We start from the raw sequence: 27245 nt of genomic DNA, 5'->3' as shown, positions 1-27245 counted from the left end.
TTCTTCCTCCCATTACTTCGCCTTTGCAGGACTGGGACAGGATTTGACAAGAAAAGCATTGCACTTGGTCATGAGTTGCTCAACAGCACACAGTCACAGAACTCATAATTAATCCCTAGCATTTTGTTATTGCCTTTTGTAACACCTTGCCTTAATTTTGTTTGCCAAACTATTACTCCGAAAAGAGTATACAGTTCTTTTTCTCTTGCCCACCTGTCTACATATTCTAGGGTTTTTTTTTATATGAATCCTATGTATTTGTTTACATTTCAGTCTCCAGCATCTCAGAAGAAACTTAATATATACCTCCTTCCAAGTTGAGACAACCATGCATAGCAGATTAAGAAAGGAAGAGTAAAGTAATCTACCTCCCTCCACCAAAAATGCCGAGAATTTGGTGGAACAATATTTCCATTCAGTCTGACCACCCTATTTGTGCTCTCCCTTATGTCCAGCCAGATCACATCACATACACTAATATCCCAAATTCCTTATCAGTTTCAGCTGTGGAGTTTGGGGGGGGGGGGGGAGGAACACAGCTGACTGCCTTTCATTAGTGTCCTACCACAAATCTGATTATTATTTTTCTGAATTTAAAGCAAGAAAAGATCACCACTGACAATTACTTAGCTTAATAGTCTCCAAAACACAGGTCACATTTTCCTCGGTATCGTCCTGCTGGACCTTCTTAATTTGTCTGTGCAGTGCACGCAGCAAGTTGGGTGTTTGAAGAGATGAAAATTTGGAAATGCCACACAGTGACATGCTGCATATTTTAAAGTTTATTACAAATTTTGCAAAACTAGATCTTAGTGGCATATGATTGCTACTCTGACTTAGGATCTCACTGTGTTCAGACTATGCATGCAGCCTGGCAGCACTAAAATAGTTACAATTGTGGTGCTAAAAAGTAAATCTGTAAGTAGTAAAACTGTAACACTACAGAGATTAATACAGTTGAGACTTAACCAATAAGCACAACAGAGTAAAGTATTCTTAACTTTTTAAAAGCCTCTCAATGAACTGAAAGCTCCTCTTTTGATTCCCAACCACTAGATGGCAGGCACTGCACACATGACACCCCTATAAGCACACAGAAATGCAACCAATAGGCTAATCCAGGGATTCTTTGATTCTTTTTCCCCTTATATGGGCCACAGCAGCAAACAAGGCCTACTTCATATGTTTTTTTAACCATCCAGGAGATCTACCAAAATCAAACTCTGTACAATAAAACATATAAATATATGTATATATATATTTAGTTGAAATGAATGTAAGGCAACAAGTTGTAAAAGGAATTACACAATATATATCTAGTCAGTTCTTAACAGACCAGTAGCAGTCTACAGCTCATGATCTGAAGATAGCAACTACCATCTGTCTTTATTGCACATATATGTATAAATATTTAGACTGTCAAATAATTTTAAAAGAGCACTTTTAAGAAAAAAATATCATCACTATCTTAGGAAAAAAAAAAACACTAGTCTCCTAAATACTCAGTCTTACCTGAGGCGTAAGTTCAACCTCAAGCTCACCAGACAAATACTGGCGCTCAAATTCAGCATTCTCTCCAACATATGATGCTACCATGCGTTTTATCTGCTTAGTCTGAAGCAGAAGACCAAGCCCAAAATTGTCAACACTGTGTAGAAAAAGAAAGACAATACTCAGCATTCATAATAGTATTCTGTTGTATTCAAACATTTGATAAGGTTTAGTAAGTTCACAAAATAAAATGAAGTTCTCCTCCCCATTTTAGACATACAGAATTAGAGATAAAGTCAAATTCCAGCTTTTGGGGGAAAAAGCAACAAAGTTACAATTAAAATTTAGGAGTCTAGTGTGAAGCCAAATCAGGCTTGACTTGCCTACTATTACAACAGGACAAATACCTTCTTGCTTGATAGTACTGACTTTCCATAGCATGTGTTGTATGTATTGGTAGAGAGGAAGGAACAGGGGCTAAGCAGTAGCAGAGAAAGCTCTTCTCCTATCACAACATTCAGAGCAGTTGCATAGACACAGACAATGACATGCAGTCAGAAAGACTTCTCAATTGCATGTATACTGAGGACTATTTTAAGATTTGGCAGCCCAGTTCTATGCATACACAAGTATCTTGGAAACTTTGCATGAGAGGAAGCAAAACAAACTTCTCTTATTTAGTTCTCTGATTGGATTTATGTTCTCTAAACGTAAAGAGTTTGACTTGTTTTAAAAGCTTTCTCCACTCCCCAAATCTGACCTACAAGAGTATACGCCTAACACAATACCTCACTATGTCAAAAACGTTCCAGGGTCAAAGACTCAAGAGTAAAATGTGTGTTGCCTGGAAACAACCTATGTTTTTAATTCCCTGTAGTAAGCTTCCATCAGTTTGGAATTAAAAGAACGAGACTAGAACAGAACCATAGGTCCTGAGGGCAAAGAAAGGGATAAAGACACATAAATGACAGGATTTACTGCATAGGGTCACTAATAGCAGGAAAATTCTTTTCACAATAATACCAAACCCCGACTTCTCATTACAAAAGACAACAAACAAATAGAGCAGACAGTATCTACTAGCAGTTTAATGGGGATTGATAACTGGAGTACCACCTAGCAAAAGAACAGATAAAATAGTGTCTAGTGCTTAATAGCACAAGAACAACCAGGGCAGTATTTTGAATTGCCTACAGAACACAGTTTGTTACTTTTGCATATCATTCATTCCAGTTAATAGTGCTCTTACATTTCAACACTTGCAAGCTATAAATAGAAACAGGCAGACATGAGATTTCCACATACAGACCAAAAATCTTCAGTGCAAATGCACATGATAAAGGGACAGCAAGTGACAGTCAACAGTAAATTTGCAATGGTTCAAGACACTTCTGCTTCATTTCACCAAGATCTATAATCTCTGCTCCACCTATCTCAGAAGTAACAACTGGCATATATTATCCTTAACCGGGTTTTGCGCATCTTCCTGCAAGACTCCATGTGGACATGTTTGAGTCTCACCTACTACAGGAAGACAATCTTCTTTCAAACAAAAGCTTTTAGTTACAAAGATCACTATAGAAATTAGACAACAAGATACACAGAAGTTATTCACCATCAGGCTCATCACACAAGTTTATCACTTCTCAAGACAATATTGAGATGAGAAAAAGCAATCACTATCAAGCAGCTCTGGTTATTAAGTAGCACTCTGCTCTCTGTTTTGTCCCTTTCAGACCTACAAAAATCTTTCTGAGAAAGATTTCAAAACTAGTCTCAGCATTTTCTAATAAAAAATTTAGCCAATAAAGACTCCCAGACAGACCTAGCCCACCGTTTTCAAATACACTGCAAGCAGTCAAAGGCAACACCAATGTTGCCCTTCAAATAAAAGATAATTCACAATGCTCAGAACTTTTATCTCCTCGGTGGACCCTGTAACAAGACACATTGTACTGCATCATAGAGACTACAAAGTTTCCAAGCAGACAAGCGCATCACACACCAAACTGAGTCCAAAGATGCAAGGAATAAAAAATTGTATTATCACACAGAAAAAAAAGGAGGCTTGAAATGTCACACTACCCTGGCAAAATATTTTAAGAAGGCTTTTTGCTCCTCTTCCAGTAAACTGAGATAATTAAACTCTCTCCCTATTTGTCATTTTAAAGAGATTTAAAAGTATCCAGAAAAAGTGAGGGTAAATAGGACAGACTGGCTGCCCTCACTGGGAACACTGGAAACTTCTGCTGAACTGTATCAGTTAACATGATGGCTTTTTTTTACTTCTCTTAAAGAAAAGACTTTCTCCATATTTGTTATCTAAAGACTGCCCAGGACCTGAGGTGGAGTTTCCTGGGAGATAATATCAAGACAAAAAGTCAGTGGTTCTGAAAGATTAACATGCATATCTAAGTCACGTAGAATTAAACTGCGTTGGCCAAGCAGCAGCTAATGCAATGACTGTGGCTAACTACCTGGCCTTTCTCTTCTCACGGTCTGGGGAATCAGGAGGACAGAAGGGTTACTACATTGCTCCTGGAGACTATGAATTGAGAAAGAAATGCATATAGTAAGAATCCTAGGGTGAGGCTCTACCTCAGACAGAAACTGGGACTTGTTGAAACTTGCTGTTGCAGCAAAAGACCTTATTTTCAGTTGGTGCTGCTCCTGGAAAGTGTTTTATATAAAAACACTAGTCAAATTCTGAAGATACACAAGCAGTTTCTCTAGGTGTTCTGCAGATCAAAGCGCTGTACAGCTATGTACAAAACTTGATAATGGACCCATTCCAGAGCTAGTCAGTCTCCTGGCAAAAGCTTAGGATTGTGAAACAAACTATCACTTCCCTTTCTCTCGCTTTAAAAGATGCTTCATCTTATTGGTTTTACTTTGTAGCATCAGCTTTTGAGTTTCATTTCAAACAATCTGCTCCAAGTTACATGCAATTTATCTCCTGACAGATCCACGCTTCCTTGAGAAGTCCAGGCATACTCCCCAGCTAAGAGGGATGCCTCAATCACTGATTCTCTTGCATGTCTTAAATGCACAGACTTCAGCTTTTAGGCTTATGAGACAGCCTGAACTATGGCATGAAACTTGACCAACATGAGACAAGGTATGTGGCTGAAGACACTATCCAAGTTCTTAGTGATGCACATTTGCAGCACCACAAGAATTACAAAATATAATCCTGGCAGCCCCTGACTGTGACCCTTTATACCCTTTGGGCAAAAAAACAGGTAGCAGCATCCAGTCCCACTGGATATCCTTTGTCAGAAGACACTAAAGTGCAGGTACACCAAGGGTACAATAACATGAGTTATTGTACTCACTCATGTAACCGTTAATGTCTTCCTCAGCCATCTACCTGGTGCTTAACAGTGAGACCACGTCCCACAATATTCTCCCATGAATTAGGCTGAAAGATTACCAAGGAGCCAGCTCAGATAACATTCTGTTTCTGCTTCTTTTCTTTTCCCTACTCTCTCAGCACAGTACATGGAACAAGGTAAAGATGAGGAATGAGAGTTGACTAACGGGGTGGAAAAAAATAGATTCAGCTCATGGAGAGGTAAATTAGAGAGACATGTTTGCTTGCCCCATTGATCCTTGAGACACTGTCTTCAGCCGTCTTTTTTCCTTCCATTTGCCTAGAATGTTTTCCCATCTCTCTTAATGAGAACTGTTTAAAAGAAGGCAGGAAAAAAAAGAAGCAGAAAGTATTGGAGGAAGGTGACTGGCAGAGCGGAGGCAGAGAGAAGTACTGAAGCTGCCAAAAGCTAAGATGGCCCAGGTCCGAGGAAGCAACAGGTAAGGCAGAAAGGAGGACAGGAGTTCACACAGAATCGGTCTTGCCGTAATTCAGCCCAAGGCAAAGGAATCAATGCAGTGAAGAGCTCCCAGCTCCACAGTCTGAGGCTTCTTTCACTTTGAGAGGACAAAGAGGGAAGAAAAAAAGGGAGCCCATGGTTGTTGAAAGTCATGGAGCCTGACCTGCAATTTACCCTCATGACTCATGAGCCTTAAACTCCCTTTGCTCCTCTGCAGCATCTACACAGTACTCTTCTCCCTCCACGACTAAAGCCTTTTCAGAACAACTGTCCTCTACTCCACTAAACTTCATCTCTGCTCCATTCTTACAGCCACTACTTTTCCTCTGCCATCCTCCTCCACAAAAGATGCACCACTGCTTTAAGGATGACTGATGCAGACACATTTGGCAAATCCACCAAAAAGTTGCGAGGGCAGAAGATTTTTGAAGATGCTGCATAGTTACATCAGCAGCAAAGTCTCATCTCCCCACGTTCCTTTCAACTAATGAAATGGTATGTTGTCTTTATTAAAAGAAAATGAAACTATGCTCTGCATTCAGAAATTTTAAATTCTATCTACTGTATTTTGCTCTTACAGTGCAGTTATATACTGCAGACTTAATCCTTTAAATACTTGAATTTCATCACAAATGCATCATTCTTCAAAAGACTCATAGCTAAAAGTTAAGATTAACTTTTATTGTCATTCTTCTAAAACCAAGCTGACACATTTCCACAACCATGCTAGGTTCTAGACCTGTTTTGCCTGCCACACGTGGAATTAAAACAGACAAGTCAGTCTGCTGCACAGCTAATTTCTCAATAGCTTTATGTAGTGCAAGATTAGCAAAATTTGCCCTGCCAAAATCCTAAATAACGTCTATACTAAAATTAGCAGCATGACTTGGGCACATCTTCAGGGATTTACAGTTCATTCAGTGTCAGTAGTTTAAAATGTGTAATAAAGAACCTGACTAGAATCTTCTTGAAGAATGGTGATTTAAAAAGCAGGTAAATAAGAAAGCTGTATAAAATATTTTTAACATTAAGTTGTTCACCACTATGTGGCAATAATAGTCATTGATGCCTTTATATTTCATCTCAAAGTATATTTAACTTGGGAGGTTGAGAGAATTTCTTATGTATATTAAAAATGATACACACAGTGAAAACATTTGGGGCATTATTTTGATCATATCTTTGTGAATATACAAACTTTCTTCCCACTCCATCATACAGGTTCGGTTATATTTAAGCTCTCTGAATCTAGAGTTTGTCAAATTTGCCTATTAAAAACCACTTATTGATACACTATGTGAAAGATTTCTCAACTTTCTGTGAATGTGGAATGCAGCTTCTACCCAAGGGCATTTTACACATAAATAATAATAGTGAAGGAATCAGGGCATGGGAGCAACATACCTAAGAACAAACAGGAAGTCTGTGGCAAAGACAGTAGACACTTTGGTTTTAACAGAAACATATGACTCAAAGCAGTGACTGAGACATGACATCTTAAATTTAGCTTAAGATAGATAAAATGTATTAATCCTTTCAATTTAAAAGTATTTTATTGATAAAATTATAAAAATCTTTAGTGCTTTATAACAGGAATGCAAACAGATGCAAGAAGTTTAGTCTCTAAATTGTGCTTTAAAAGACTATCATAGAATAGTTCCTGATCCAGACATTCAGCAACTGCAATTAGCCCATTATGAAAACCAGGCCTTTATATTCAATACAAATAAATAACTTTACTGACAGTCCAAATGTTTATCACACAGATATTTTCTCCTTACTAACGCATAACTTGAAAGAACTTCTCCACAAAGAACAGAGAGATCAAAGGTTCAAAAACACTGTTAATGCCTTTTAAGAAGACAATTTGAATCTGTGATAATCTGACAGCATGCTGTCAATCTCCTTTTAGATGATCCTCTAAGTGATTAAGAATTAGAGATATTAACTGTAACTGTTCAGTTTTACTGTAAACAGTACAATGACATTCATACAGTTCAACACTATCTCATTTAAGAAGAGTGCACATTTAAGCATCAGAAACAGATCAAAAAAAGCAAGAAAAGAGCTCATTTGATATAACTGTCAGACCATACGGGCAGTCAGTATAAGTAACAGACTTCATTTCCATCCAGCCCAAATTCAGTCTATTTAGACGGTAGAAAGAGAAGACAGTTAATCTCAGAATGAGTTTATATGCAAAATTAGTTATCTATTTCATAAAGCATATTAAAATCAGCCATTTGGAGTCAATATTAAATCTTCTTTTTAGATATTTCATTTTGTTGACTGCTGGCCACAAGAACATAATTTTGCTGCAACACAGATCCTGAAACAACAGGCCTGATATACTAAGACTTCCCTAATGCAGGTCAAGTTGACCTGAAGTGTCCAAGTCTACTGTAACTATGAAGTCAAGGTTACTACAAAGTCAAAGCTAGATAACAAAACAGCCACATACTAGAAGGTATTGTATAGTAACCACAACTGTGGAGGGGATTTATTGAGTCAAGATTCAAAACAAGGATGTGGCAAAATATCCTTGGAGCTTCGATGGACATAGAGCTGAATAAATTTTAGTAACATGCTGCAGATTCAATAAAATGGATTTTAAGTGCCTTATGGAGACAGAATCCTATAACGATAAAAGGGCATAGAATCAAATATTGTCCAGAAAATACTTAAAATGTGAATAACGTAGACAAAACAAGTTGTAAGGGAAGGTGTGAGAGGTGGTATTTTAGCAGTACATCCACTCACCATGGTAGCTTTCACTGTTTGCCTCACAGGCTCCAGTTTCCTTGCATTGAGTTGTGTAAATATCAGAGATACTACATATTTGCGTTGTTTCTCTTTCCAACACTTGGCTTTGTTTGGCTTGGCAAAAGAGTAACTACTCTTAAAGGGACTGTTTCACTAGCCAATACACATGCATGCGCTGGCATAACAGAGAGCGATAGACAAAATGTTGTAGGAGTATCATGTTTCCAAATGAAAGAGGTACAGTGGAACACCCCAACACTACTATATATTCAGTCCCTGGCAAGTGTGCAATAGACCAAGATAAGAACTTCCCTTGACAGTAACTACATGAATGGAGCAAGGACTTGAATGAGGACTCTCCCCCCCCCCCCACTACACTGAACTGGGTGTGAACTGGTGACCACTCTGCTCCTTTAAAACTGTTTCTAGACACTGACAAGTGTTAAGCTGTACGGAATCTTCTTTCCAGCTAAAGGAGAGAGGGAGTTGGTAAGACTGCCTTCAGACTTCCTACTCTCTCAGAACTGCCAGCTTAATTAAGCACAGGTATTGTCAATATTTTTCCCCTACATGCAAGTGAAATGCTGTCTCCATTGTTGCCACTTTATTATAAACAGATAGCTCTATAACACATTTCACACATATTGAAAACCATGTGATTTAGTCCATGTGGCTGCACTGTTCTCCATAATAAGCTGTCTAAGTACTTGGCTCTCTTCCTTCTCCAACTGCAAGCTGCCTACTAATCCCACTGCATACTGAATAAATCTGACCACAACCAATTACCACCTGTTTTCTGGAAGAGCTGGAGAATAGAAAGTAGTTGCAGTCAGGAAGATGAAACATAGCAGGGCATCAGCTACACCATAACAGCAAATCAAAACACTGAATCCAGAGGCTTCTTGGAAAATGGCAAATTAGTCATCCCACAATGTACTTGACAACCTAAGATTGAAGGAACAATTCATTCTTTCAAAACTGTTGCTGCAGGGTATATGAAGGCTGTGCTGATTACTTCAATTTTCAAATCTATTTATTAGTATCACAATATTTGTTAATATCACTACACTTTTTTGGTATGATATAACACACTTAAATGGTATCATTCATTGTCAATCAGCATCCTGACTTTATTAATAAACAACATCTGTTTTAATATGGATCCCAAATCCTACAGAATTACAGTAGGCTCAGTTCCATATAAAAGTAATATAATGAATAAAAGCAGATTACACTATACTTTCTTCAGGAGTAAATTTCAAAATAGATAGAATTGTTCAGCATGAAAAAAGGCCTAGATCTGATCTCTTGTTATAAATTAGACTCTGTGAATGTCCCAATACATTTTATAATCGTCATATACAGTAACTTCTACAAGGAAGGCCTAGCAGAACTGCTGCTTCAACTGCTCCTCAAAGGTAACAGTTATTAGCAACTATATAAAAGGAAAGGAGGATGCAAGTGCAAAGCACCTCAAAAATCTGCAGAGGTTCCAGAAGTCTGCCCTGGAGACCAAATACTAGCAGCTTCTGAGTACGCCAGGAGGAGGCCTGGACCGTTACACCATCTGTGAGGGGCTTATCTAACTGCCATGAGCGTTCATGGAAAAACAGTTTCAGGAAGAGTTGAATTAAGCCACGCTTTCCCACCAACCAAACCTTATCTCTCTCCAGCCTCAAAGACAGCAGAATTGTCGGGAGAGTTAGCATTCTTTTGAGCTGAATTATTTCCAGTCTGGAATACCACAAACAACATACAACATAAAATAGCAGCTTCTCAGTTCTATTACACAGTGCTTCTCTTTCCACTTTTTTTTCACACTCAAATCCCTATCTCTCCTCCAAAAACATCTGTACAATCTCTCTCTCTCTCTACATGTATGTATATATATATATATATATATATATGTATATATATAGAGAGAGAGAGAGAGATAAACATATATATTAAAAAAAAAGAAGAAGAAGAAAGAAAGCTCTGAGGGGCTCAAGTTTGACTGTCTATAGGCCAAATATCAATTCAAGCATACTGTGACTGTGCTACTAAACGCTTGATGCCCATCCAATAAAAATGAAGTTTAAGATACGTTGAACTTCATCCTTAGAAAACTGAACTGTTTACACAAACTAAATCTCTTCTGCTTTAAAAAAAAAAAAAAAAAAAAAAAAAAAAAAAAAACTCTCTCTAAATCTAAGATAGTTAAATGTAAAAAGTAAAGACTGGTAGCTTATTTCTAAGGCTAGCAAAAGAATTCAGATGAGAGAGAACAGAAGTTTTTAGCTTCATAGAACTAAATACAAATATCTTGTAGCTTTCTCTACTTAATAGGACTCATTACTCAAATTTTGAGCTCACAATATCAAACTTCTAGCAAGTAACATTGAAACTAGCAATGATAAAAGGAAGAAAAAGTGTTTCAACTATCTACAGGTCAGTATTATCTTATCATCCAGTCAACACTATCAACAGAGTAGGCAATAAGAGAAACTTTTGTTAATGTTTAATTCTGCATTTGAAAAGGTAGTGCAAAAGATCAATACAGATTTTTGCTGTTTCCTTGCTCTATTACCAAGAAACTTTATTAGAGGTGATTTAAATGAAAACTAAAACATGAGGGTTCACTAACATAGGAAAGGACAGTAATTTTTAAGACAGCTATGGCATTTTAAAATGCCATTTTTTTAAATGGTATTCTGTTTTTAACTCACATTAATCTTGGTCGAGTTTTTAACTAATAAAACACTAATATTTGGATATAAACCTATGGTCAAAGTATATAGGAGATGTAATGATATAGCTAAAAGTAGCATCAAGCACTACTAGAAAAAATCAACTTAATTCATTTATTTGGCAAAGCTGGAGGAGTAGAATTTGACATCTATTTTTACTCTACTTGTGTAACCATCTCTTTTATACCCAAGCAACCTTTCTGGCTTACATAACAAATTCCTTTTTCTTGTATTCTGACATGGCCACAGAAGAAAACAACTTCCCATTTTCCCCCCCCTACATCTTTTGTTCTGCAATCATACAAAGGCTGTACTTCCACAGAACAGATGGAGACTTCCAACTCAAGGAGGGAGCACATAATTGCAAGTATCAATGAAGCTTCACTGAAAATAATATATTATTCTTATCATTGTTTGTCAAGAATGCAGCATTTAGTTCACAAAAAGTTTAATAAAACAGATATTACTGTTTGTTGAATGTAAGCAACGCTATTAAAAACAAACAAATAAAACAACACTAACAAACTAGCTTCCTTAGCAGTTACGGCTTGTAACTCCAGTACAGTGAGCTATGGCATCTTATTTCACACGACAATATAACTTAAAATGAATCACCTTATAAAAGAAAGATTGTCAAAGAATCCCAAGATTATTATATTGGTTATTTATATGGTAAATCATAAAGTAACCAACCAATGTAACTGCCACCTACAGATGCTAGTCATCCAGAGACACATTGCAAGAAGAATAGAATCTCAGTCTTTCTGACCAGGTCAATTTCAAATATATCAATCCGCATATCACTATTTTTACTTTAGTTTCATTTCTAAACTACCAACACATCTTAATAGAAGTGGTTGTAAGTATTTCTCTATATGAAGTACGAAGGTATATGGAGTCTATTACAATGAACCGATTGTGTAAAAGTCAACCCTAATGAGAAGCTGAGAAATGTTTTATTTATATATATAATTCTGTCAATCTCACTTGAATTTCTTAATGAGCAAAAGTTTAATAAAAAAAAAAAATCACAAGACCTACTGAAGAGGCTTCCATTCCTTTGTTATAAATATTCTCTTTTTTTTAATAACCAAATTACAATAAAAACTTGTCAAAAAGCATCAAAATGCAATTATAAAAAATACTATGTGGAACTTACACACACACACACAATCACCACATTTAAAGCATTTAAGTCAGATTTTTCATTTACAGTCCACCAGTTATATATGTATATTTATATACATATATTTGCTATGTTCTACATTTATGAAAACTGCTCCCTGACAAAATGTACAGTACTTTTTAAAGTCACTCCAAAAATAACACTTGCAAACACAGCTAAGTGAGTTAATATGGAAATTTATACAGAGAAAAGTAAGCGTTTATTCAGACATATCAACCTACCCATGTAAGCAGAATATTTAGTCTATATTTTTAAACTACGAATTTACATGAATACTTACCCTGCATTGTTACTGACAGCAGTTATTTGCTTTACTCCAGTCTTCAGCAGACCTCCTATGAGGTTTTCAGGGATCCCACACAATCCAAAACCTATGCAAAATAAAGAAAATCAAATATGTAACAAGTATTTGAAAGAACACTGTTTAATCAAAAGTCTGGCAACATGCACTGGTTGACTTAAAACACACACAAAAAAAAAAATCTTTTCTGAATAGATAAGAACAAGTCTTTTAGATGACTGAAGAGCCCAATACTTCTGGAAAGTATAAAGGCAACAATTACCTTTGCACCCACACCAAATCTGAAGTATTTAAACTCAGAAGCGTGACTCAGAAAGCTTTATTCCATTGCACCCTAGTGCTGGAATCTCCTTGAGTCACCAGATGTTTCTCAGTTTGGATGAAAGCATCGAAGCAGAGCTAGAGAACCACGGCTAGAGAACCATGGTTCTCCTAAGTGCATCCTAACAGCTACACTATGCCATTATACTCATTATTTCACCCTCTTTTTCTACCTGCACAGAACATCAACAGGAGTGAAGCCATACAATGCAGCTTATCGTTACATGATAAAAAATCTGCGAATCTTAACCTGCTGGGGAAGATCTGTGACAGGGGAAGCATAACTACCCAGAACTCCACCGAGGCTGAGATGCCTAAAACTCCTGCCTCTGATGCAAGAACCCTGTATGCCTAACAAAATACCATGCCAGATTTGAGGCACAAAAAGTCTTAGACTGGGCACTAGCAACAAAATTACTAGTATTTTGTTTCCAGTCGCTTAGCCTCAGATCTTCCTTTGTTTCCATCAAGCAAAGCAAATGCAGTAATTCTTCTCATTAGGCGTTTTGACTCATTACAGATCTCCAGTGATGTTTCCTATATTTTACACTATGTTATTTATTTTTCCTCGGTACTAAAAATCAGTTGTAAATCAATTACACAGAGATTTCTTCTTTAAGTGGACTGAACTGAGTAAAATTCTGAAAATCTTCTAGAAGACTCAAAAGCTCAATACACATTGAAAACCAACGTGACACCACTTCTTGACTCTTCTCAAAATATTACATTTCTCCAATTAGCATAATGTAGGTAGATACTATCTTCATTTCTCAATCAGAAACAGGTTAGGTTATTTGCTCAGCATCAAAAGAGCCGGTGACAAGGAGCTGAGAATACAGAGAATGCTATCATAAAACCAATCAAACCAGAATTTCACACTATTTGAAATAATAACACCAACCTGAAAAGCCCAAGTTAATATTTTGCATTCAAACTGGCACAAGTAGAATCTAATATTTCACTAATGGAAAAAAAAAAAAAAAAAACAAAAAAAAAACACTATTTTTCTCCCCTAACAAACAAACTTTTTACTGAAAGTTTGTCCCATGAGTAACAGAAAAAAATCACCTGTTTAAAATACTCCTATAAGAATATGGATTCTTGAATTAGCTAATTTAAAAAGAACCAAGGTTAAAGTATCTCTTTAATAGGATACAAGATTTCATCCATAAAGAATTTAATATTTACCACCAACAAGTATAGTTGCCCCATTGGGTATATCTTTTACAGCTTCCACAGGATCAGTATAAAACTTGGTGTTGCGCTGACAGCTGGTAGAAAAATAGCACCCACAAATCTGGAATAACATTAATAGAAATATGTTAATTAATCAAAAGCATTATATTGTTGACTTATAATGATGACTATCCACGTAAGTAAGGAGGCGTGCAAAAAAACAGTATAACCACTCTAGACACTGCCTGGGGAGAGAGAGAGAAAGAGGTTCAGCTGCAGCATCCTTTATGGACCAGTATCACTCTTACATAACTCTAAAGCAAGAGTGAACTCATGTGTTTTCTCTCCCCCCAAGTCATAGCATATTTTGCTATTCTGTTCATATGCATAATTAGGCCCCTTTAGGCCTAATGCAAGTTTCATCAATTTGACAATATTCAAAGATATTTTAAATTTCTGAATCCTATACTACAGAAAGTCAAAATTTGCCAACAGTTTAAACAGACTCAAATGCTAATTACTCAGAATAAGTTAGAGCAAAACTGCTGTAGCTTGAATATAGCTACTTGCAGCTTTGAAGATATACAGGCACTACAGACAACGAAGTTCCTGAAGTAGAGAGGCTGCACCTCCACAAAGTTGGAGAGGAGGGCAATAAAAGACACAGAGTACTGCACTGTGTTAGCAGTACTGTAAGCAGGAACTGTCACCAACAGGGTGACACTTCCACCAGCTTCCTGATCCAGTTTTAGCGCTCCTTCTGTTGCTGGAGAACAACCTAGAATCAAGGAGATGGCGACAGATAGAAAAAAACAGGTGCAAGTGGGGAAAAAAACACACACACACACACACACACACACACACACACACACACACAATAGAACTCACATGCCCAAAACTAGATTTCACACTATAAAGCCATTCTGTAAAGGCATTATAGTCAGTGTCATAGCTCACCTATTGTATTCTTTGGTCATAATTATCCTAAACCTTTTTTTTCCCCCTTAAGTGTCTCTCATTACTGCTATGGCATACATACTAATCAAGTACTGTCAAAGAACCAGCACTAGCTGATGTTTAAGTCAACATACTACATGGAGACAATCTCAGTAAATTCAGAGTATTTGGAGTTTAATATACACTTCATACATCCATATGACTCCACTTCTAATTTGATAGCCAAAATAGGAAAGTTTAGGCTGTGAAAGAAGGGGAAAAATAAGTAAGTAATAAATAATCTAATCTATATATATTTTAAAGACAGTAATGTAATTCCTCCTTAATGCGCCTCCCTTAAGATTCAATTACAACCACTGCAATAATTTTGGGCTCCATTTCAAGTTTACGCAAATTGCCTTCTTTACAAAATTAAAGCTGCACAAGTCTATACTGAATGTTAAGAAAGCCCTTCTGACAGGAGGCTTGCTTATCTCATTCCCAAAGGAAACACTGATGTTCCTTTGCTTTGATGGGCTCAGTAAAACACCAGTAAGTAGGTCATAAGGAGAGATTCTATACTGGCTGGAAAAAAATGGTTATTTCTTCCAGAAACAGTTGTTTCAGGACCACAGTAAGATTGCGAAGAGCCTCTCCTCCGGCCCCCTTCTGCAGGGAGGGGCTAAAAGGAGCAGTAAGCATGGGCAGCCACAGGAGACCCAGTGCAACCAGAGGGCAAGCGGCAGGGCAGGATGGCTCCTTGCCCTCAGGCCTCACCACGACTGGAGAGAGACCAGGCCACCTGCTCCATAGGCACATGAGTAACAACATTTTAAAGAGACCACAGGTACTTTTTCCCTAAACCTCCTTCCCTATACCTGTAACAGTGGGGAACAATAAGATTAGAAAAGTATAAACCAGCCCCTTTATTCCCACTCAAAAAGCAGCAACTGTCAGTCCTAAGAAACTTCCTATTCTGGCACCTACACACACCAGTAACGGCATTTATCTCTTCAGTTATTGAGAACAACTTCCTTGAGAGTAAGTGAAGTAAGCTTTGTCGACTATTCTTAATTACTGTTAGAAAGAAATGAGGATGAAAACAAAAACGTGATGCCAGTGTAACAGCAAAAGTATACTCCACTAGTCACAAAACTTTGTGAAGATGGTCAGAAGAAACTAACAGTGAAATCCAGTTTCAGCTAGAGTTCTCTGAACTTATTTCAGGTTTTATGTAAACATAATAACAGAAAGGGTACTCTAGCTTTATCCTAACGTAGACATAAAGCGTGACAATAAAAGAAAAAAACAAATGGGTAATCAAAGGAACTTGGAACAAAAAAAGTAAGAAAAATAGCCAAGTCAAATCCAAGGTTTATACCAGACCTCTTCTAGCACGAGCTAAAAAAAAACCTGGGTTACAGTTTCAACGAAGCAGGCCGCGTTACGCCACACCAGGCTGGATACGGCTAAGGAGGGCGTCTGCCCCGCGATCCTCATCACGTCCTCCCTCAGAGCCTTCGCCACCCGCTCCGCTACCTGCGGGCCCAGAGCTCCCCCGAAGCCAAGGCGGCGCTGGGCCGCGCGGCCGAACCCGCCGCGCCCGGCTGCCCGGCCGCGACAGCGCCGGCGGGGAGGCGGCGGCGGCCAGGCCGGGAGGGTAACGCGCGCCGCGGAGGGGCGGCACGGCAACGGCTGCGCGAGGCGCGGTCACCGCCCCGGGGATGCGGCGCAGAGGTGGTTTTAAACGGCAGCGGCTCAACAGCGAGCAGGGGCGAAGAGGCGGCGCTGCCTCGGGCCGAGCGCGCAGAGCCCCGCGGGCAGCGGGAGCGAGCGCACGGCGGGCGCGGGCCGGGCGGGCTGCGGCGCTGCCCCCACCCCCATCCCCCAAAAAAAGGAAAAAAAAAAATAAAGGAAAAACCCAGCAATTCCGAGCCGGAGCCGCCACAAGGTCACGGCATCCCGGCAGCGGCCGGCCGGGCCGGGCCGCCCCGACCCGCGCCCACGAGGCGCCACGCACAAACCGGCCCGCAACCGCCGCCCCGCGCGGGCAGGGGCAGCCCCGGCCCCCCGCGGCACCCGCGCCGCTCCCCGCCGAGGTCCCCGCTCGGGGCCGGCTCGGGCCCGGCCTCACCTCGGCCCGGGCGGCCCGCGCGGCAGCCAGGAGGGCGCAGCGGCCCGCAGGGCGCGGCGGCAGCAGGCGCGCGCAGGCCGCCATCTTCGCGCGGCGCTGGGGCAGGGCGCGCGCGGCGGGTCACGTGGGCGGGCGCGGCCGGGGCGCGGCGGCGCCGCCCCCTCCCCTCCCCCGCGGCGCCGCCCCGCCGCCGGCCTCTGCCCTCCTCAGCGTTTTAGCCCCGTTTTTCGCCCCCGTTTTGCTTGTAACGCCCCACTGTCGCAGGGGAGCCTCGTGAACTTCAACCGAGGCGAATGCAGGGTTCTGCCCCGGGGGAGGAATAACCCCACGCAGCAGCCCAGGCTGTTGAGCTGCTGGAGAGCAGCTCTGCCCAGAAGGACCTGGAGTGCTGGTGGACAACAAACTGACCATGAGCCAGCAATGTGCCCTTGTGGCCAAAAGGCCAATGGTCTCCTGGGCTGCATTGGGAAGAGTGCTGCCAGCAGGTCGAGGGAGGTGATCCTGCCCCTCTACTCAGCCCTGGGGAGGCCTCATCTCGAGTACTGTGTCCAGTTCTGGGCTCCCCAGGACAAGAGAGACATGGAGCTACTGGAGAGAGTCCAGCGTAGGGCTACGAAGATGATCATAGGGCTGGAGCACCTGCCCTGTGAGGAACGACTGCGAGAGCTGGGCCTGTTCAGCCTGGGGAAGGGAAGACTGCGGGGGGATCTTATCAATGTGTACAAGTACCTGAAGGGAGGGTGTCAAGGGGACGGGGACAAACTCTTTTCAGTTGTCCCGTGTGACAGGACGAGAGGCAATGGGCAGAAACTGAACCACAGGAAGTTCCACCTGAATATGAGGAAAAACTTTTTTCCTGTGAGGGTGACAGAGCACTGGCACAAGTTGCCCAGAGAGGTTGTGGAGTCTCCTCTGGAGATACTCAAAACCTGCCTGGACTCGATCCTGTCTAACATGCTCTAGGTGACTCTGCTTGGGCAGGGGAGTGGGACTAGATGATCTCCAGAGGTCCTCTCCAACCTCCACTATTCTATGATTTTGTGATTACCTCCACTGACCACTCAGACATGCCACCAGATGCCTCTTTGAGAAGCTGTCTCTCAAGCTAATCTTATGTCTAGCAGGACCTAAGATTTTCTGATTTACTTGTAGACTGGTTTCTTACATATTCAAAATAAACGTCTTAGATTTCTGTCCTAGTGACTTGAAATCAAGAATTAAGAACACTAGAATTGAGCTCCTGATATGGGCTTTGAATGGTTAACGTGCAGAGCTGTAGCGCTCAAGGTTAGCTGGCCTCCTGTAAGCACATGCTCTCTACCAGGCACTTGGATGCTATGTCCGGATGGAAAAAATGTTACAAGAATAGATGGATACTTGTTCAGTTACTTGATGCAACCCCTTTACCGCTAGCAATACTGTTCCTACTGGAAGGAAAATTCACAGCATGCCTCCACCATTAACTGCACTTTCTAAAAATATCCAACATGATCGGTCCATGCCCTAACGAGGGCTTGTGGAAGATTCAGAGAAAAATGTGGGAAGTAGTTTAGATGCAGGAAAGGAGGAATCGCCTCCAGACATGACATGAGATCACACTTTTCTTCTGTCACACTGCTGTTGTTGTTTCCAGGCTCTCCCAATACAGCTGCCAGCTTTGCTATACTGAACTTTGAGGGGTTTAAATGTGCCAAAAGATAATTTACAACTAGGAGGCCAACATTTAAGAGGGTGCCACTAGCCTCACTTTGTGTTTATGCACATTATTGCATTTTATTCCAATTTCAGATCCAGCCTCCAGGGTGCTGCTCTGTGACATCCCGGAGAAGAATTTGGCTGTGTCACACTGGCTCCACCACATCAGTCTCTTACGCACTTTCAGAGAGGTGGTGTTTGTAGTTGTGCACAAAACAGATAAATCTTGCAGATGTCAGTGAAGCATGTGGTGGACACTCCTTTCAAATTGGGCTCTCAGGGATTTAGATCAGGAGGATGGTTTTGTTTCTACATACCTATCAGACTTAGCTTGGGGCAGTTCAAGGTGTGAAGAGCTACAAATTACAGGTGCTTGATGCAGTGGAGTTTATATTCTCCCCAGGGCTAAGCATGAGCAGAAAAGCTGTACAGGACTGTATTCTTGAACCTCAGTTCAAACCTAAATTTCATATAGATGCATAAATTTCTTGCTAGATGAAGCCATTTCTCCTATCATGAAACATTTTTCCTAAGTGAGAAAAACTTGTTCATCTAAAAGTTTATTCTCTTCTGTTGAGCAAATATCTTCCTTTAAACCAACAGTGCTCATTCCCAGACTTACCTATAAAGCTGTTCATGCTCTTGAATGTTTGCTACATACATAGCCTGCACTTTGCACACAGTTTGGATTCCAGCAGGGTGCTAACTGCACTCTGGAGGAAAGGGGCTAACTGCATGCAGTAGATGTACACGGTAAGTATTAATACCTCCTTGAAACATCTGTGTTCCCTAATGTTATGTGACATTGATACGTATATTTTCTCTTACATAACTTACAGTTCATTAACAAGGAAATTAGGGGGATATACCTTTTCCTTATGAGCAGCTATAGGCTATCTAAAGCCAAAATTATTCCAAAAAAAGACTAAACAAATTCCACATGCTTTGAACTGCAAACATCCTATTTTGGCTTAGACAAACTCCAAACATAACTGAATAAGTAGATAAAGGACTTTATTCTGGAGTATCTTACGGAAGTACAATAGATGATCTATTGTGTCTTAATTTCGTAATATTTTAAAGCTATTCACACAAACAATTACAACAAAACAGCCAATATTGTAGGATTCTCTGAAATGATCAAGGATATTTTCCATTTGGTCTTATTTTTTTTCCACTGAAGTCAAGCATGTGACATTGGTCAAACATTTATCACATTTAACAGCATTTAGAAATGAACAGTTGGAGAGTCTTGAGCCCTTAATGCCAAATACAAGTCAGTAGGTAGGTCTTTTGGAGCAACCACAGGTTAATGATTATATATTCGTTATAACACTATTTAGTTATACTACTACCAAGCACAATAACATCAAAGTCAGACTAGTGCAACACATTGAAATACCATTTCCCAGAGATGTAAAACAAAAGCTGTCAAAGAATAACAAAGATGCAGGCATTTTTTATCTACTTGACTTTATTTGTATAGGGGGAAGAACCAGAAATCTGAGATGAACTAATTTATTTCTGGTCACTGTCTCATCAACATTTGCTTATAAAGTTATTATACCTTTAACTAGATTTTTACCAATTTGAAGTTTTCCTTTAGGTTCATTAGAACTTGGCAATAATACTCAATCACTGAGACACAAAAATCACATATTGAGCCAAGCAGAAGGGAAAACCCATCAAATTATGGAGTATCTAGAACACATGCATAGAACATACACACTTACCTCCCAACATGTTAATAGGACCTAATCTGAAACTAAAGGCTGGTGTTTACAAACCTTCCAGTGTTACTCAAAATACTTGCATACTTTTGATATTACTCATTTAAGAGTACAAAAAACTCATCTTTCAACAAAGTGGAGCGAATCTAAACACGTTGATATAGAAACTCAAAGAGAATGAAAGAAGGTAATTCATGACAGGTACATCTTCCTTCAAGAGTGGAATGCTACAAGGAAAAGCAAATCAAAGAAAGATTAAAAAAAATTCTTAAATATATTGCAGGTTACAAACCTAAAGGTACTATGTAGTTATAAATGTATTCCAGCCAGGAACATGAGAATAACTACATGTGCCTGTGCAACACAATTTAACAACTTTAAGATCCACTCATAGCATTTATAGAGAAAAGGGCTGCCACCTGCATCACCAGTGGTTACATTGGTAAGTCATGTGAACTTAGATAACACAACTACAAATATAAACTTATTAACAAGAGTTAGGTGAAAGGAAGGTCATTACCAAGAAAAATCTACGCATTACAAAGAAGCAGGGGTATTTGTGAGTCTAGTGAAAGCTGGAATTGGTGAAAATTAGCAGGTAGTCACCAAATGAAAGCTTATTTAATCGATAAATACATACATAATTAAACATAAATACCAAAGGCAAAACTGAACAGCCAAACAAACAAAAAAAAATCCCAAAGCTAGCTTCTAGATAGCAATGGAAATGTAAAGCAAGTGAGAGAATCACAGAGTCAAGATTTTGAAGGAAATGACCTGGCGAGCTGCTGAGGAATTCCTTTGCCTAATTGGCAAGATTTCATCTTCACAGGCCTAAACTTAGTATCAAAGAGGATACCAAGTTGTGAGAGGAGGCTGAAGCTACACAATAAAAAAGAATTAACAACTCTTTGGTTACAGTTTTTTTATCCCTGAATGAACTTGTGAGCAGTCAATAGAAAAACACTAAATATTTTTGCTACAATGAATATCGTAGTGGAATGCAAAGATACACCTAATTCAAGTAACTATAAAAACTTCTAAGTAAATTTTCATGAACTGATTGGATGAACAGATCAAAAAATCTTGGAGGTATTTTTTTACTTAGTTCATCCTTTTCCGGTTTCCATTATAGCACTCTCATATTTTAGTAAGGATGTCCCACTTTCATTTAACAGATATCAAAGAGAAGAGTTTCTAATATTATGTCAGACTATCATATCATGATTACAAGTTAGGATAAGCAATTATGCAAAACTTCTTAGAAGCTATTGAATATTTCATAGGTCAGATATAACTTGTATAAAGCTATACAAGGTCTCTTATTGCTATACAAGGTCTGTATTCTAGCTATACAAGCTAGAGAATTAAAATTATTACAGCAAGTTATTCAATTATTAGCCTCTACAATCCTGACAGAAATAGCCACTGAAAACTCAGTTAAATCCACAGTTAACTGGTTACTGCAATTTTGTGGTCTTAAAAATACACAGAGAACTTCTAACTTTCTGGCCACTGCAAATGCTACATCTCAATTTAAAACCAGAACACTTACAATGTTAAATTATACAGTACTTATGAATTAAGGTAAATTAATTTTGCATAGTAAAAGAAAAAAAAAATACCTAGTATGATCTTTGGCTACTATTCAGGTTTTGATAATATGTATTTAGTAACTGTCATCAACACAGTCAAAAGTACCAGCAAGTAATAACCTTCAACACTGACAGTCCAATATGCCTACTAGTTCTGAAATAAGGATAAGTGATTTATCGTTCATTCCCCTACAGCAGAAATGAGAAAAAACAAAAGGCCTATTCAGCAGATATTTGCAGACAGCAGCTGCAAAAATGCCATATATTTTTACATCAATATTTATGGAGCATGTTTTTAGTTCTGAGAAAATGATACTAATCTCTTACTCCTCATTTTTTGCCAGGAGATTTTTGCTGCAAGAATAAAGCAGAACAGGAAAGACTTTTCTTTCTTTGGCCAAACACAAATCATGGGCTTATTTTACACTCCAAGCTGATAGTGTTGTAGAACATTAACACTAAATGTAACAAAAGGAGCTACAGGAATAATAAATGGGAAACAGGAATCCTGAGCAGCCATCATGCTGCATGTCAATTCATGTTTGTTAGCACTACTGCAACAGGCCTTTCCAGATTCTGCAAAGCAACATTACATTGAAAAGCTACATAGAGGTACTTCAAACAAACCTCACCAGCAAGCAGAATTAGCATGTATTTTAAATTCAGAACCTAGGGAGGATGTGCAAAACTATTAGTTTAAAAAAAAAAAAAAAAAAAAAAACCTTTTTATTTGTGTTTTATATGCAGCTTACCAAAACAAATACAGAAACTGAAGGATAGTGTAGAACCACATTTGCAGGAGTCACATACAGAGAACAAACCACACACCTCAAGTTGCAGACAGTACTGTGTGATAAGCCAACTGCACAGACACTAGTCAGAAATTAACAAAAGCTAACATCTGTCAAAGTTTCAGGTTTCACCTGTAATACTGGCTTCCTCTTTGAAACTTGGACTTTGTCAACCATTTCGCAGGTGTGGGTTTTTATTGGCAACCACCCCTTTGGGGCTACAAGAGTCTGGCATGCAAACTCATGCATGCAGTCCAAACCCATGTAATTATTTTACCATGTTCAGTTATACAGTTCCTGCATGCTCTGAAAGGATCGGTTGCCAATACAGTCTTACCTGAATTACTTGTTTGCCCAATTCTTCTAGTCCATTCAACTACTGAAAAACAGCTCTCTGGAGTTCAAAACTGCTTCCCTTTTACAGTGAGCCAGTTCATTAATAGCTTGGTTAATACTCTCAACATGCATGATCACAGCACGACAGAAAAATTACACATGCAGAAAAATAAGACAGCTGTTTTCTGTTCCATTTCATTTTTTAGTGGTAAACAAACAGAAGAATTGGTAAAATTACTAAGGAATGTAACTAAACCTTCATATAGAATATATGGCAAAAAGTGGAACTTTTGTTAAATTCTTCAAGAGAAAATTTAAAAAGAATACCCACCATTCATTTGTCCATCTTTTAAAAAGGCCAGAGAATTAGCCAAACAGTCTTAGAAATTTGGGATTTCCTTCAGCTCTCCTCTGGTTCTGGTTTAACTGTCTGATTTTGAACTTGGTTCTACAAAACCACACTCTAGAGAAGCTTAGAAACCTGCTAAGCCTAAGTATGGGTGAGCAGTTCATCTTTTCAGGCACCCAGCTGCCCCTTAGGATGGTCTCAGCTCTCTTACCCTCGAATCCATCAGTTGCAAACATCACCTAAAGATCAGGAAGTCTGTTTGAGGGGGCACTTTGAAGCCATACTCCAATAGTTCCCTGAGGACTTCAGCACTCTGCTTTAGGGGGTTGTACCATTTTAGGAAATACAAGCATTTAAGATTGACATTACTACAGTGAAACATCCCCATTAAATTCCGAAATACATCGAGCAGAGTAGTGACACCCCGTGGCATGCTACTGAACTTTCAAGTAGAAAAAGGAAGCAGTTTTCCATGTGCCTCCCTCCAGAACTGATGGCTGTCTTCACCTAAACTAGCAGGCCTCAACGAGGTGCTACTTCATACCAAGTCTAACATACATATCTTAAATAATAACAGTAACCAGGTGAACTCAGTTGAATAGTTACCATGGGAATGATGAAAGGGGTCTCGGATTCCCATATAATTCTAAAGCGCCTTTAGAATGTATAGTTCACATGATTCTATATTATTCACCCAGCCAGTGAATATGGTGCTTCCTGGCTGTAGTGTATTTAAATTGTTTATCACTTCAAGTAAGAATTTCAGAATTTCGTTCAGCTTGCAAGTTATCCACAACACAGAACAGAAAATCTGTCATAAGGTAACAATCTTAGATTTCCCATTTACCTCACAGAATAAAACCTTGAATACTATAATCATAGCTTACCATCTCAACAGTTGTGCAATTTAACAGAAGAATTACCTGTGACGAGAATAGCTCTGCAAAAATCAGTAAATTTATATTTATTTACTTATGCCTTTGAAATACAAGATACTCACCTGAACATCCATTCAAGAGTGTACTTTCAACAATCATGCCACCAGATAAGAGACCTCAAGTGTGTAGGCACTGTGCATCTTAGACTTATTGCTCTAGAAGTAGATCAATTCTCATGTAATCTTATCTACATTATTTCTAATTTAATTCATTCTACGTTATGGACATAAAACAAATTTTTATGTGGTCATTACTTCTCAAGATTCATTGACAAATTAATGATTTAATACATTAGTTTAAGTTGGTCTAAAATAAATATATACCCGAGAATTTGTGTGGCTATATTTGGATGTATAGACAATTCTTGAGTGCTGCCAAAACATTGCATAAAAATTATGCTCTTACAATTCTAAACAAATGATTTTTGTTTTTAAGCTCTACCCAAAAAGGAAAATGACACAGTTCCAAAAAATAACTATAGTTTTCATGAACTTACTACTGCAAATTATAATTCTGAATTCTCCCCTCCACCACCTGTCTTATCTTTAGTATAAGCTTCCAGCACTTTTCCAGAGCTTGAAGTGATGATTTTATAGTGACCACTATCCTTAACAGTCATAGATAGAAATGCTAACAAAGACTCAAAGTTTCACCAGGAGATTATCTTCCTTGATTTTTTATTTAAAAATACTGTATTGTTGAGTTAACTTTCTAGATTCATGTAGCAGGATGCTCAGTTACCTCGCTGCACAATTTAGCAAAGACAATTTTAAAAATTTTTATCAGGTTATTTTCTCAAACAGCTTTCTGAAATTTCTAATTTTTTTTTCTAAAACTCAATGGAAAATTAACAAGTACTGTCAAATTTTCTTCACTGAGCTATACTGTGAGCAAGTAACTGGACCATCCAGGTGAATTAAGAAAGAGCAAGAAAATAAACAGCAAATAGGTAACAATATGTTAAAGAGACATTTTAGTGCTAATTTATGGATCAAGTTAAAGTAAAGATGAACATACTAATACTATGCATGCAATAGGTGACATATCTGTTTCCTGATTTTTTTTTTTAAAGATCAGAGATTCACTTGTAATTTGTTATTTGGTAAAACTCCTCTTTTCATTAGGAGACATTTTTATAACGAGTTTGAAGGTAAAGGACATATTCAGCATCCCTTAAAGTTTTGTGTGAGAGGGAAGAGGCTCTAAATTTGAATTTTGATCCCAAATTCAAGACTCAAATAACCTCACTTTAAAGGCAGAGCAAAACAGGTCAGGCTCTACCTTCAACACATAGTTTGGCAGGTATCCTTTCCAGTTCATGCAGCCTACCCCACTCCTTGCCAGTCACCCATCACTCAGGACAGTATGGTCACTTATGTGGCTGCACATTGAACTGTAATCCAGACAAAGGGGTGAGGATGCTTTTAACACAGATACATTTCCCAGTCATGTTCATCTAAAAGAGACACAAACAATTATGTGAGCACTACTTAGAAGGGCTGCTTCAAAACAAGTGGGAAGAAGAGGCAACAGAACAGAGCAGCTGGTTAAACTAGTCCTCTTCCAAAAGAAATGCTTGCCGAACTATGACACGACACCTCACTCTTCTATAAAACTTTGTAAAGTATGGATGGTGGCTCCCCTTTACTGTATTTTATAAATGCATGCAGCACAACAGGAACATAAATTTTTTTTCTTATTCAATCCATGATTCTTCCAGGAAAAGGTGTGTTTTTTCTCAGAGGAAGCCCCAGAAGAACCAGAAAAGTTTTAATGGTAAGTGCCACACCAGTTAATACAAAATCCCAATTAATTTAATTTTGCTATGATCTAAGAGAATTAACATTATAAAACCTCTTATGGTGGCACAAAACTTTACTAAAAGCCAGGTGAAGTGTATCTGAGCATAAGTCACACATCACAGCTTCGTGAGGGAAGTTGCAAGTCTCAAACAGGGGCAAAACCCTCCAAATCGATAGTTACATATCTCGTGCGGCTCATGGCCACACAGATCGGCTTGGTGATCCCACTGGAGGCTAGGTCCATGGAAAGAATTGTCCGCATTTCATCAGACAAGTAAGCTGATCTCCTACACCATGCTGTTACGTGACTCCAGGATTCATATGATTAAAGGATGGGAGCACACAGTCAGGGACAAGCTTTATGGTCACTTGCTTTTTGACCGAATGACATTATTTTTACGTTAGCTAGAAGTCACCTGTGAATCAGTACCCTAAATCACATACACAATAATCTGTAATGCTCATTATGGAGGCAGAGGTGAAGCCCGTGTAAGCAAGTCCTGCACTGCACACATTCCCATTCTTTGATCACTAACCATGCAACAGAAAAATACTGTCTTCCTTGTTTGTTCAAAGTAAATTGTTTCATTCTAATCAAGACATTTGTATACTTTATAGTTGATGTTTTAAAAGCTACTTGAACTCTCTCCAGCTGCAAAAAGCAATCCCTATTTGTTGGTCTCTTTTGCTCCCTATTTATTGGGAGGTCACTCAGAAGAGCACCTACAGCTTCAAAGTTCACTGCATGCCATTTCCTAATAATTAACAGTCAACTGCTAAATCTTCTCCTATAGTCAGAATATATTTAAATGCAAATGTGATGCCACACTGTCCCTTGTGCAGAAGGCCACATCATAAGAAAACAACTGTTTTATGTTTTATCAGGGGACCCACCTAACCTACGCATACACTTGAAGCAGGTAGAACAAGGAACAATCAAGCAAGGTTAGGCAAACAAAAACACAACACAACACAACTACGATCTCTCTTAGTAGCTGTCATTCACATGCTTCTCCAGAGCTAATGTATTCCACAACAGGCACAGAAGTAAAATGCCTCTACAGATCACCCTTACGCCCTGATTTCACATTTGAGATTAACAATATGAATATATTTCAGACTGAATACAGAGTCTTATT

General features: G+C 38.9%; 1 protein-coding gene across 1 annotated transcript in view; it reads right to left on the bottom strand.

Annotated features, from left to right (window-relative positions):
- Positions 1-16955, bottom strand: part of RPL37 (ribosomal protein L37) — a 334257-nt gene extending 317302 nt beyond the window's left edge. The window contains exon 1 of the mRNA XM_062599009.1: positions 16952-16955. Coding sequence (XP_062454993.1) covers positions 16952-16954 — 3 coding nt within the window. The 5' untranslated portion in view covers position 16955. The remainder of the gene's footprint in view (positions 1-16951) is intronic.
- Between the last annotated feature and the right edge of the window lie 10290 nt (positions 16956-27245).

This window comes from Rhea pennata, chromosome Z (genome assembly GCF_028389875.1).
Source record: "Rhea pennata isolate bPtePen1 chromosome Z, bPtePen1.pri, whole genome shotgun sequence".
In the NCBI taxonomy this organism is placed as follows: domain Eukaryota; kingdom Metazoa; phylum Chordata; class Aves; order Rheiformes; family Rheidae; genus Rhea; species Rhea pennata.
This window is presented reverse-complemented; position numbering and strand designations above follow the sequence as displayed.